The sequence below is a fragment of the Musca domestica genome, unplaced genomic scaffold (genome assembly GCF_030504385.1).
Source record: "Musca domestica strain aabys unplaced genomic scaffold, Musca_domestica.polishedcontigs.V.1.1 10, whole genome shotgun sequence".
NCBI lineage: Eukaryota > Metazoa > Arthropoda > Insecta > Diptera > Muscidae > Musca > Musca domestica.
In genome coordinates, this window is record NW_026712115.1 from 11,825,758 (window position 1) to 11,839,612 (window position 13,855).

At 37.6% G+C, this 13,855-nt stretch overlaps 1 protein-coding gene across 1 annotated transcript in view; it reads left to right on the forward strand.

Annotated features, from left to right (window-relative positions):
• LOC101891849 (nuclear pore membrane glycoprotein 210) overlaps positions 1–13,855 on the forward strand; it is a 159,779-nt gene that overhangs the window by 143,439 nt on the left and 2,485 nt on the right. Inside the window, exon 24 of the mRNA XM_005192007.4 lies at positions 13,263–13,361. Coding sequence (XP_005192064.1) covers positions 13,263–13,361 — 99 coding nt within the window. The remainder of the gene's footprint in view (positions 1–13,262; positions 13,362–13,855) is intronic.

The window sequence follows — 13,855 nt, forward strand, 5'->3', positions numbered from 1 at the left end:
TTTTCTTTACCCAAAGGTGCAGGGTATAAAAGCTTCGGCCCGGCCGAACTTAATGTTGTTTTACTTGTTACTTCTTTGTTTTGTTTTTGTGTTTGCCTGATGGTGGAGAAATTGAATGGCAGGGTATGTTCATGTCATTGCTAGTAATGATAAAAGTTGTTTCTTCGATTGGCTTAAAAACATGTCTATCACATTTCTTCATAACATTTTTTTTAATTTTTGCAGTTGCTGCAATATTGATTATCTTAACATCGTACAGAAGTTCCGTTATGTTTTGATTTTAAAACTCATAATTGATTTTGGCCGTCTCTTTAACTATGCCATCGTTTCTACATATAGCCACCAAAAATGCTGACACCTATCCTAATATCCTTGAAATTGATTAGGTTTATTTACGAAATTCTAATTCAAATAAATTGGGCAATCATCAACAACGGCTTCAAAACCAAAAGGGCGTAAGGCAATAACTTTTGATGCTCACATGAATGCTGCCAACACATCTCAAATCTCTGCGCCTATGTTTTTTCGACTCAAACTTCTGCTCAATTTTGCTTTGTTTTTGTTTAGTTATTTTAGTTTTGCTATTTTCTGCCGCTGCCGTTGCTGCTGCGATTCTGCACTTCATTGGATTAATATTTCCTCAAATATCATTGATGTGATGACCTCGTTCGTTTGTTTTCACGAAAAAAAAAAAGAAACTAAAAGTTAACAAGGCCAATATTATGTGGAATGGGCTGGCGGGGGCTGGTGGTATTAGGATTCATGGATTCACGACCATGAACCATATTAATTTTGAGTGCTTGTGTTTTGTGGAGAAATGCGCTCCTCAATATATTTTATTATCGAGTTGAATTTGTGTGTGTGTGTGTGTGTTGGAAGGTTGATAGGTGGGGGCTCGTAAACTATGGAGATCGCTAGCATTTAGTAGCATTTTTTAAGACTTACTTTACATCCAAGCCACTATTCATCCTTAATGAATTTGTACGGACTTTATTTTGCCTCTCAAAGTTATATGACCATGGCCAATAAAATACCGAATGCCGGTTAATTGTTACATTTCAACTTGTTTTATTCTGTCCTTTCTTTCCTCTTCATTTCCTATTTTTTTTTTTGTTCCTTTTTTGTCGTTGTTGTTTTCCTTCATTTCGTAGCTCTCAAATGCTTCCATTTTGTCTAAATCCCCCAATTAAGACTGATAATCAATCTTCTTAACCTAAACTACAAATGGAGTAGCATTTATTTTAGTGTCCTCATTCGGACATTTCTGCTGGCGATACTGATGCTGCAGCGAGGGCCATCGCTCTCATCATCATTGTTTGGTGTCAGCGTTATGTTGTATTTGGTCTACCGTTTGATGAGTGCACGAGAGCATGGTGGTAGGGTTTGGTTTGGCGGATCCATGGTGGGACACTTTAAAATATGTTTAATTATCGCTAATTATTTTGCACATGGCGCCAGTTATCATTACAACTAGAAGAGGAAGCAGGGGAAGGGGTGAGGGTGTTGTTGAGACTTTCTTTACTTTTTTTTTTTGTTTGTTGGTTGGTCCTTCCGAAGATGAATTCCTTTCTGTTTTGTTTAGTTCACAAATTGTTTCCTCCGTCTGAAGTTGGCGATTCTTTTTGTTTGTTTTTATTTCAAAGTTTTTCTGCTGCTATAGCCTAGTAGCGGCGGCGACGGTGCCGGCAGAATAATGTAAGCAAGTAACATGAAGTCATTAGCACAATACTAAATTTAAAACAACAGCAACAACAACAAACACATTAATCACACTTGAGAGATGAATTTCACTGAGCGGAAGCGGAACAAAATGCTATTGCATAGCCATGACGAGGAATGGTGGGTGACAACAATAAAAAATATTCAGTGACAATAAAGACCACAAAAATTCGTCCAAAAATGTATTTAAATTTTACACTTTTTCGACTTCTTGTCTGGTTGCCTTTAATGCCAACGTTTTCTGCAATTCTTTCGGCTTTGGTGGACGTGTGGATCCATCTTGTGCTTCCATTACACCCAAACAGGACAATGAAGTCCATTTCCATCCGTCTTAAAAGAATTGTCGCTGGGCCGTTGTGTTGACAGTAATGGACGACACATTGCACCAGCCTTGTTATAGTTGTAGTTGTAGCTGTGGCTATGTTGTCGTTGATGTCTTCATTTATTGTTGCTGCCTCTTCTGCTGCTGCTGCGACCGATGTTGATGGTCTTTTAATTTATTGATGTGTTCGTTATCATTATTCCTGCCATGTATGTCCCTGGCCTGGTTGCTTGCTTGTGCGCTATTCGATGCTTTTCTTTCGGTTGTAAAACTTTGAAATTGCTCGCTGATCTCAATATTCCTGGTCGTCGCCAACTTTTCGCCAGAGTTTTCGTCCTTTCAATTAGTTTATGTTTCTTCTCAATAAAAATAATGCGTGTATTGGTAGTTTATTCATGCTCTCCATCATCCATAATCTTTTCGCTTTCCGGAAGGAAGCACATTTTGAAAGGAAACGAGAACAACCAATCTTAAAGTCCGGTCAAGTTGTATTGTCATAATTCATCATCTTCGACATTGGATTGGCAGCGAAGCACAGTGGGAAATATTGGGTAGTGTTGGAATTGTTAATTATTTATTTTATCTTTTCACATTGGTTGTGCCAATAAATTGTGTATACCCTCCACCATACTAAGGAGAACATATTAATTTTGTCATTCCCCTTGTAACTTATTGAAATACTTATGTGAGATAAAAAACTGCAACAAAGTCAAACACCATAATTTTTACATTTTTTTTTCAAATTTTATTGAATGAAAGCAAATTGCATCAAATTTTAAAATAAGTTTGGATTTGTTCGAATTGGTCACCTTTTTCACGAAATATGGCCTTTAAACGGCCAATGAAACCGTCACACGCTGCCCGAATGTTGCTCTGCGATATGTTGTCCCATTCCCGGCGAAGCGCTTGCACTTTGGTATTTTTCAGTGCCAACCTTGCTTTCCAACATACTCCCGACACAATAATCCAACGGATTGGTATCCGGAGATTTTGGGAGCCATTGTGCGCTGGAGATGAAGCGAGGAACCTTACTTTGTAACCATTCTTGGAAGGCGCGTGCTGAGTGCGATGGTGCTGAGTCCTGTTGGAATGTCCAAGGTCTGCGGCCAAAATGTTGGTGTGCCCAAGGCTTTAATACACCCTCCAGAAAATTTTCGCGATAATATTCGGCATTTATTCTGATGCCACGGTCGATTAATACGAGCGACCATCGGCTGTTATGGCGGAACACACCATCACCATGGCCAGCGCCTGAGTTCTGGTGGCCAACGGAAGGTGCACATTTTCAGCTGACCTCTTTGGCAAGTAAACACGATCATTTTGTTGGTTTACAAACTGCTGGACAACGAATGTTTTCTCATCGTAGAAACCCAGATTCGGCAGTTCACCCCGTTCTCTTAGCCTTTTGAGTCTATTTTCTTTCTGTTGAGGTGTAAGTTCTTGCATTTTTGGAATTTCAATGGCTCTACCCCGAGCTCATTTTTCAATATTTGCCGAATGCAATATTACGATATGTTCAGCTCATGAGCCATTTTTCGGCCACTGCGACGCGGGTTTCGTTCAAGTCGCTTCTTTACTTTTCGAACCATTTCTGCTGATGTTGCTGTTTTCTTCCGTCCACTTCCTTGACGTCGGGCTACGCTATCAGTAACATGGTAACGAGCGATGATACGAGACACAAAAGATTTATTCACATTTAAATGCTGGAGTGCTGAGCCAAATATAAAGAAAACACACTATCACGCTTGAATTCCATACATTTCATGTTTCAAACCATGTTGATAAACAAATTGGTTCACTTCTTCTGGGGTTAAATTTATGTCAAAAATCACAAATCTCGTGCAGTGCAAAGGCGGTACTCAAATTGATGAAAACATTCATTGTTACAATATTTTCTCTCTCCATCTTCCTACAATGCAATCAAATTGTGTAATTGTATTCTCATATAAATTTAAACTATAGCGTAGAAATCTCTTCTCTGAAATTGGAAATATGAGTTTGACACTTGAGCCAAAATGTTATCAAAAATTTCTTTCCGATTTTGAGGGTTGTTTTACATTATAAAAAAATATTTTTTTATGTAGTCGTATTGGTAAATATAAATATTCACTCATATTTATATTTACCAATATAAAGTGTCCTGAAACGTCCACTGTGCCATTTGTTGAAATTCAACACCATCGTTTCCCCTGGGATTGGGCAGGAGCTTAGCAAAGTTAAAGTTCAAAGTTTCGTGTTATTGCTACGAACCTCTGCTGATGCTGCCGCTCTGCTCTGCTGTTCTCAGTTTCAATGTACTTCGCCCAGTAAAGTTGGGTTGTAGTCAATATATCAATAAGCCACAAATTAGAGGCTGATACAGATTCTTTGCATTTACACAAGCGTGTTTGTGTGTGTGTGTGTGTGCGCGTCTGTGTATATAAGTATACTTGGCCATATTCAGAGAAATGTTCTAATAGACTACTTGACTGACTGACTGACGGTGTGGCTGTCTGGATGGTTGTCTATAGAAGCGCGATGTTTACATTGTGTGTCCGTTGGGTTAATGATACTAGGAATCCATCGAGAGCAGGAATGTCTTTGCCGAGCAAATGACATAGGCTGCTTGCAAATGCCTCTACTTACCGGTTTGCCAATGTGTGTTGGTGTCTGTGCGTGTGTACGTGACATGTAACAACACATGCATGTGCGCTACCTAACATCACCGGTTCTATCGTGGCTTGCTGAAACTGAGCTACAGGCGGAAATTGCATGTGACACAGATAATATGCAACTTCCTGTTAACGGTAGAAATAACCGAGTAAATTGAGTTGCTGTTGTCACTCATGTTTTCGCTTGATTCCACTTTCAATTTGGAGACTATGTTTGTATGTGTGTGTGTGTGTGTGCGCTGGATGTTGTTGTTTTTTCGCTCTAGCCTTTGGGATATTTGTTCTTTAAAATCGTTTTTAAACTCCTTTTCACAGAAGTTGTTTGGCCAGCCGTGGAGGAAATAGGGGAAGCATGCAAGGAGAGGGGGATACCTATCCATGTTGCTCCACTGAAAGTGTTTTCACAGCTGCATTAGTCTTGTTATTCTGTTTCACCGTTTCCTGGTAACCGATAGGAATTCCATCATGGAATTCGTTCGGGTCGTTGTTTTTTTGCTTTGTTGACGACCAAATGGGGCCTCATCCCTTGACTTTTGTGGCACAATTTCAACAAATGGCCTAAATACATGTCAGAAGCAGCGCGTCAGCAGTTAAAGTAAAATAATACAAGTCATGTATTGCTGTTTGTTCTGAATTTCGGAATTACTTTCAGTTTTTATTGAAAACCAAACATGTTTTCCCCAGCATGAAATTAGCTTTCCATGAATTGTGTAGTGTTGTTGTTATTTTTTTGTTGTTATATTTTGTTGTCTATATATGGAACGATGTTTGCAATTACATTGAGCCAAGAGAGGCAATTGCACGAGAAAAACTGTTTTGATAGACTCTATGGGTGTTTTTCTTTGTATTTTTCAATTGATATTTTCATGAATATGTGCGATTGGGCCCAGAGATATATAATCCAAATAATATATATTGTGGCATATACATATATAGAAATTAAGCCATTAATAAAGTTTTTTTTTGGGGTATTTTAACTGACAATAGGGTCCTATATACTTCTGTTAAATATTTCGATTTGATCCGATCAAAAATAATGAAGATATAGCCAAGAGTCGTTTTCTCTTTCGAATAAGGAAAAGAATATCTTATTTATGCCTTATTTATCTATAGCAAAGCGATGATATTAAGCAATACATGCAGCATTTCAAAAATTCAGTTTTGCAGTTCATTTTTGGCTTAGTTAAAATGTGTCCATAGTATTCTTTAATATGGTCCTCCGACCCAATTTCTCTTGGGCGAAAACTGTTTTGATCTAACGATGTCTATCCGTCTGTTTGGTTGATTCCACCGATAACTCTGCATTGGGCCAAACCTGGCTCGTCGTAATTTTCTTATCAAACTTAGAAGGAGTTCGAAGCTGTGCATTGCCGCCCACTTCTTCTGGAGCCTTTCCAACATTTTCAATCCCAACCAAGTGTCACATTGAAGGCATGGGAGTATGCGATTTGACTTAAGCTTGACATATCGCAATATTTCTACCAGGATTAGGTCACTTACGAAAATGGACAACCTCGAACGATTTCTGTTACCTCCCCGCTAATTTTTTATAATAATAATTTTATAAAAATGTTACATATATACAGGGTGAGATACAAATAACTGCAACAATGTTTAACGCCATAATTTTTACATGTTTTTTTAGATTTAATTGAATGAAAGAAAAAAATGTCGAAAATAGCATCAAATTTTAGAATAATCTTAGATTTGTTCGGATTGGCACGAATAATGGCCTTTGGCACAAATTATGACCTTCAAACGACCAATGAAACCATCACGCGCTGCCCGAATGTTGCTCTGAGGTATCTTGGCCCATTCCCGGCGAAGCGCTTACTTGAGGTGATCGACACTTTGGTATTTTTTGTGCCTACTTTGCTCTCTAAAATACTCCAGACACAATAGTCCAGCGGATTGGTATCCGGAGATTTTGGTGGCCATTGTGCGCTGGAAATGAAGCGAGGAACCTCATTTTGTAACCATTCTTAGGTGGCGCGTGCTGAATGCGATGGTGCTGAGTCCTGTTGGAATGTTCAAGGTCTGCGACCAAAATGTTTGTGTGCCCAAGGCTTTAATACACCCTCCAGAATATTTTCGCGATAATATTCGGCATTTATTCTGATGCCACGGTCGATTAATACGAGGGGAGAGAGGCCATGTTATGGCGGCCCACACCATCACGATGCCGGCGCTTGAGTTCTGGTGGCCAACCGAGATGCACATTTTCAGCTTACCTCTTTGGGAAGTAAACACGATCATTGCTGGTAAACACGAACTGCTGGACAACGAATGTTTTCTCATCGATGAAAACCAAATTCACCACTTTCGGCCAAACGAAGAAACTCTTTAGCTCTTTTGAGTCTATTTTCTTTCTGTTGCGGTGTAAGTTCTTGCACTTTTTGGAATTTCAATGGATTTACCCCGAGCTAATTTTTCAATATTTGCCGAATGGAATATTGCGATATGTTCAGCTCACGAGCCATTTTTCGGCCACTGCGACGCGGGTTTCGATCAAGATGCTTCTTTATTTTCGAACCATTTCTGCTGATGTTGCACAAAAGCTTTTTTCACATTTAAATGCTGGAGTGCTCTAACGTTATCACTTGTGGTTTTCCAGCCAAATATAAAGAAATCACACTTTCACGCCTGAATTCCATCACGAATAACTTTTTTTCTGGAAAATTCTCACCAAAAATGCTTTTGTGAGCTTGTATAATGAGCTGTAACTGGAATACTTTTAACAGCTGTTAGAAATGACAGCAGTCTGAAGTTGGTTGCAGTTTTTCCATCTCACCCTGACATTCTCCAAGCTATGCATATCCCTAAAACCATCATACATTCTCGTAAAGGGGGTTAAAATTGGAAAATGTTGAATGTTAATATTGGCTAATTCTTACTTCCAATTTTTTTTTAATATTTCCTTAATTAGGAACGAACATATATGTATCTTACGCCTGAAATCGTCGATACTGAAGGGTGTCCCAAGTAGAACACAATATTAAAATTTGGCGCCATTGAAAGTGTTATTTAAACAATTGTTATTGTTTGCTAGTAGAAGGTACGAGGTCAGTAAAAGTGGAGCGCTACACGAATGAATAACGTATTCTCGTTGCGAAATTGTTTTTGCCAAAATTGTGAAAGTTTAACGATTACAGTTTGCAAATTGCAATCAATTTGGAGTCACAATTATGCTCCCAAAGAGACGACATCAAAGAGATTTCAAAGATATAAGTTTGCCGAAACTGGGTCTGTTAGTGATGTAAGTACAACAACGCGTCTTCGACTAGTTCGATCGACCGAAAAAAAACGCAGCTGTACTTGATGATGTCGCTTAAACTTCATACACATCGAGCTCACCAATTGGTGTCTTCAAATTAACTTTGCAGACAATTTTGACGAAAGATTTGTATTTTCATGCATACAAAGTTCAATTGACTTGGGAACTGAAGCCAGCTGGCCATGGACAGCGAAGGGAGTTCGTTAATCGGGTATTAAAGACAACATGAAAATGCTGATTTTGCCGATAAAATCATTCCAAATTCATGCATTCGTCAATAGGGAGAATTGTTGCTTTTGGGGATAAACAAATCCTCGAGGGATTCAGGAGAAGCAAATGTATACTCAATGTGTCACTATGTGCCGTGTTTTTTGGGCTGAAGTAATCATAATCATCAATCAAATAAATGTGGAGGGCATGTGGTTTCAACAAGACGGCGCCACATGTCATACAGCCAGAAAAACAATGCATTTGCTGCATCAGCATTTCCCGGTCGTGTTATTTCGCGTTTTGGAGACTATAATTGACCGCCCAGATCGTGCTATTTAATTTTTTTCATTGAGGTTTTTTAGAAGTCGATGGTTTACGCGAATAAGCTGACGACGACCTAAGCCTTAAAAGATGAAATTGGAAGCTGAATTAATGAAATACCACAGCATTAATAAAAAACGTTCATAGAAAATTTCGTTAAAAGATCGCGTGAGTGCCAGCATAGCCGCGACGGCCATCTGCACGATATCTTGTGTCATGCCATGTTTAAATATCTTTGCTTTACGTTGTTTCAAAATGGTTAGGCTTAATCCCATTATTGTTGTTTTTATAAAAACAAGGTTTGTTGATTAGTATTTTATTTTAAAATTTAAAAACATACGCTCAAGCTGGGACACCCTTTATAAATGGCTTCGACGGACATGTAGCCTCTAGATTCATAGAAAATATACAGCTTATTTTCCTTTGGTGTCTGATTTTCCAGATTTTAGGCACATTCAGCCATATATAGTGAATGAAAACAAATCTTACAACAAAAAACAAATATGTATATTCAGGATGCCCATGCTGTTATAAATCAACCTGCCGCTGAAGGTCCGCCCCATTTCGCGATTATTCCCAATTTGTAGCTTTATGTAGATTGTTCTCTCTTTCCCCAATTTCCATTGCTTCTAAATATATCACTTTTTAAATTTCACAAAAAGGCCCCTATCCAAACCGCCCCCATCTTCACAGTTCTACCAATCTAACACTGCTAAAATCTCGTCACCATCATCATCATCCAAGTCACTTTCAAACTAAATTCTCATCTACAAAAGATAATTGATTAAGAACTTCGACAGTAGCTTGACATGCATCAATTATTTTTCACTGCACGCACAAACACACTCACACACACCCATACATACATAGGCACTCAAAGATTTCGAAAAAATTAAACGCAAGGTACAATTTGCACTGACTGCCAGCCAGCTAGCTAGCTAGCTATCTCAGCTCATATAGAGGAGGACTCTCGTAGCCATCAGCAGTTGCTAGGAACATATTTGGAGCAACTCAAAAGTGTCATACATGAAAGAGTGGCTGAGCATCATCACCATTATCGCCATTTCGTCATCAGCATCCTTAGCCACTTTCTCGTGCCACATGCCGATGGCGGCAAGGATAATGGCCGCATTGATGGTGGTGGTGCTGGGCTGGTGGTTGTTGGTGTCTCTTTGTTTTTGCTGCAGCACCGACAGCAGTTGCCTTTATCCAGCCTTCCATGTTTTAGATTTATTGATAACAAGCAGCGGTGCTCGACAAGACAACTTACCCAGCCGGAGAACACACCTTTGGTTGGCTTTTTTGTTTTTCTTGTTGTTGTTGTTGTCATTCATTTTTCGTTTAGGTTTCTGTCCTTTGTTTGCGATTTTATTTGTTGCCACTGAACAGATTCTTTGTGGATGTGGCAACGTGTTCAGTTTCCTTTTTTGTATTTTTTGCTTGGCACACCTCCACCGAACGAACAGGTTGTGCCGCCTGTTGTGGAGGAGGTAGGGGGGAGAAGCGGCATGCATACGTTGGTCTGAGCATCACAATCTCGGTGTGTTTTAAATTCATTAGCGTGTAACCCACATTTTAATTACTTCCAACCGAACCCACAGTAGTCAGCTTGGTGCACTCGAGTGCTTTCGAGCGTTGGGGCGGTTTTTGTCCCTCTAATGATGTTAAGGGATTGGTGGGGCGTTTCTTTGGACTGTTTTTTCCGCTTTTTGTCCTATGTGAAAATTCTCTTATAAAGTCGTTTGAGGTTAAATGCAAATTAATTACACAAATAAAGTGTCTTTAGGGATGATCACTGTGGTGCTAGGCACCAGTCATGCCTCGTTGAGATGTAGGCAAGAGAAGAACCCATGAGGTGGGGTGGGGTGGGCAGGTTAGGTGAGGTGTACTATGTGTGTTTTTGTTAAATACTTTTGAATAGGTAGGTACTTGTGTATAACTGAACATATCCTTAATATGTTCTGAATCCATTTGTATTTGTGCTGTATGTGCGCGTGTGTTTGTGTCTTTTTAGATGTTTGTAGTTATTTACTGGTAGACAACAAATTTAGCTAAGCTGTTTTTGATGGCTACAAATTTGTACCCCACCTTAAGCTATGCTATGCTGCTGCTACTGCCATTGCCAGTCAGCCAGTAATGCTCAAGTCCCCATTTCACCATATTGTATGTGAAAGGTTGGTATGTGAAATTGTAGTCCAATCCACACATCCTTCTCTCTGTGTGAAATTAAAGCCACAATAACTTACTCCGACGTCTGTGGTCGGATGTATCACGAATTCGTAGGTATACCGACCGACCGTGTAACTCTATAAATTACACGAAGGACAAGGAGGGTGGCGGGATCCGGTGTTATTACAACGGATTAGTAGTAACCCAATACAAATATTTGCTCTGGCCTCAAGTTATTTTGGACAGTTTGACATGGAGCGGTTGGAGAACCTTTGATGTGAAAACTGTGTTTGGAATTTATGACGTTAATAATGCTCGAGGAAGATAATGAAATCTTTTGTAACCACAAATGATCCTGTGAGTAGTTAATTTGAGAAATGTCTTTTCCCTAGTAATTTATTAAAGGTTTCCAAATGTTTAATACAGTTATAAAATACAAAGAAAGTTAACTAATACCAATTTGTGGTCGAAATGAATCAGAAATTTTATTTCAATATTGTCATTATTTGTGACGGCTTTACTATTATTTATGTATTTGGGGTTTTTTTTACTGTTCGATATTTAAAATGTAACAAGTAAAAAAAACTGTTTAGTTGGGCCGGGCAGTTGCTACAAATTTTCCGCATTTTTTATGAGGCCCATTATTTTTGTCGACGTTGTTCGTGATATGAGCATTATTGGAGATATGCAAGAGATTTTAGGTATTATGGATTAAGTTCGCCTTCTGGTTGGTTTGATTTTTGATGTGCTTTTTTCAAACCCCTTTTTTTTTAGATATATAGCCTTTTCTAAGATTTGCAATCCTCAAGCGGGATAAATATTTATTTTTGGTCCTTTAAATGAGGATCTCATATAAAATTGTGCTTTAAATCTCAGAATCTTACCCAAACACCAGGAATCTATATTAAAACACATATTTTTAGTTAAATGCCGTACTTTGTATGCAAAATTCTACTACAAACAAGTTAGACAGTATCTGTCGGTTTTGCCGACAGATGTATACCCTCATCCCATGTACGATTAGTTAAAAATATTGTGACTTATGTTATGATTATTCAAATGCTTAACCCCTTATGGAGTAGGTTGCGAAGGAATGGGCCAATATTGGACATTTTGTATCGGACCTACATAAATATGATATAAATATTTCGACGTGCCGGGTTGAGATATGTGATAATTTTTAAAAAATGTTAACATGTGCGTGAGGTACCAGATATAGTCGATCAAAGTACTCCATTTTCATACTTCGTCTTATACAGATGGGCAAGATTATAAGAAAATCGAACATTTACATACACTTTTATGCGAAATCACAAATTCCATATTCATCTCAGGTGTCTGGTTGTTTCGCAAGTTATGACAGATATAAGCTTTGGAAATTGTGACCCTTTGTGAGTGAGGTTCCAGAAAGGGGTTCGCAGTTATATATCACCTACACAACAGATCTTTTCTTAGCAAAAATGTTTGTTTTTGTGAAATTTGAGGAGAGTTGTGTTTTGTTTTTCGTGTTTTGAAACGTCTATGTTGCTCCACAGAGTTATTAATATCCAACGAATATATTCTAATTTTAATATTAAAAGTTATTTTGTTTAAATTTCTTTATTTTTATTTAATAAAAAATACTTCAAATTTTGGACACAAAAAAGGGATGAAAGACATAATTTAGCATTGTCATATTCGCAAATTACTTTTCCGTAATTATTCATAACTGGAGGAAAAATGTTTCGTGAAAAGTGTTTCCATGCGAATAGGACTCCGCGCGGATTAAAATGATTGGGCTGACAGTTTAGAACATAGCCGAGCTAAAAGATTTTGGTTTTGTTAAACAACCAACCAATCAATGTCTGTGCATTATTCACCTAATTCTTTTAAAAATCAGCCTTAACAAAAATTCAAGATAATAATTGTGTTTTAAAAAGTTGAAATAAATTGTGAAATGTAATGAAAATGCAATTTTAATTTTCTCCTAAGCAATCTCATTATACGATTTTGTTCAGCTCTTTTTGGAAGTAAAGGCTTTTTATTTGATTTAAAATTTATTGTGAGTGACTAATAGTATGCTTTAAAAATGATATTTTTAAATACAAAGCAGTTACTTTTATCAAACGTTATTTGGAAATTAGCCTTAACCTTACTGAGACGTTCCCTTCGAGTGTATCTTGCATAAATTTCATATCTTTTTAACAAAGGAGACGTCATCCAAGCACTTTTTTAATATGTATATTGTAATGAAAATCGAGTCAAAATCATTCAAATGAAAATAATTATTCATCATCGTAAGAAATGTTTTTTTTTTTTTTTGATTTTGCTGAAATTAAAAACTGAAATCGTGCAATATATATGTATATGTGGTATATGTATGTATTTTTACTTGCATAATAACTTTATGAACGATTGTGTTTTTCATAGGCATTGCAACAAAAGCATATATCATTACTTTTTTCAATGAGCGATTCCAGCAATTGTTAATCATTACAACTTTTGACACAATATTGTTGCAATTAATTAATGTACGCACACACACACATATGTATACGCTCGTACATACATGTTTTGTTAATTGTTATTTATTATTATTTTTTACATTTTATTTCAGTGTTTTCAACGTCTGCAAAAAACAAATCCCAGTTCTCGCAGAGCAGTAGTTCCGGCTCACCCATGAGCCCATCGCCACAGGGTTTACGCTCTCCATTTGGTAAGTGGCTGCATCCATTCCATTGTGATTGTAATAATGTTTTGTGCTTTTGTGTTATTGTTTTTGTTCTCTCTTTTGATATGCGGCCGAGTTCGTTCTTTTGTGAATGGATTTAATTTTAATATTTTATTTGCAATTGTTGGCCAATTCCTCCTCAGCTATGCAACCTAAAAATCCTATTTATGTATTTATTTGAGAATTTTTAATCAAAGAAGCATTCGAGTGTGTTATGTGTGTGTCGCTTTTAGTTGTCATTGGACAAATTTCAAACAAACAAACACTCACACACATGGATGCTTCTTGCACATGGATTCATCCTTCCTTCCTCTATCTCTCCCTTTGTCGACCAGTACGACCATGCGGAACGGATGTTTGAGTATTTTTTTTTATTTGAATATTTAAATTACATCAAAATGAGGTTTATTTTGTGGTCTGGGTCATAAGTTTACCTCTGCTTCTTTGCAGTCTACCATGTGTGGGGGATTTTAGATCTC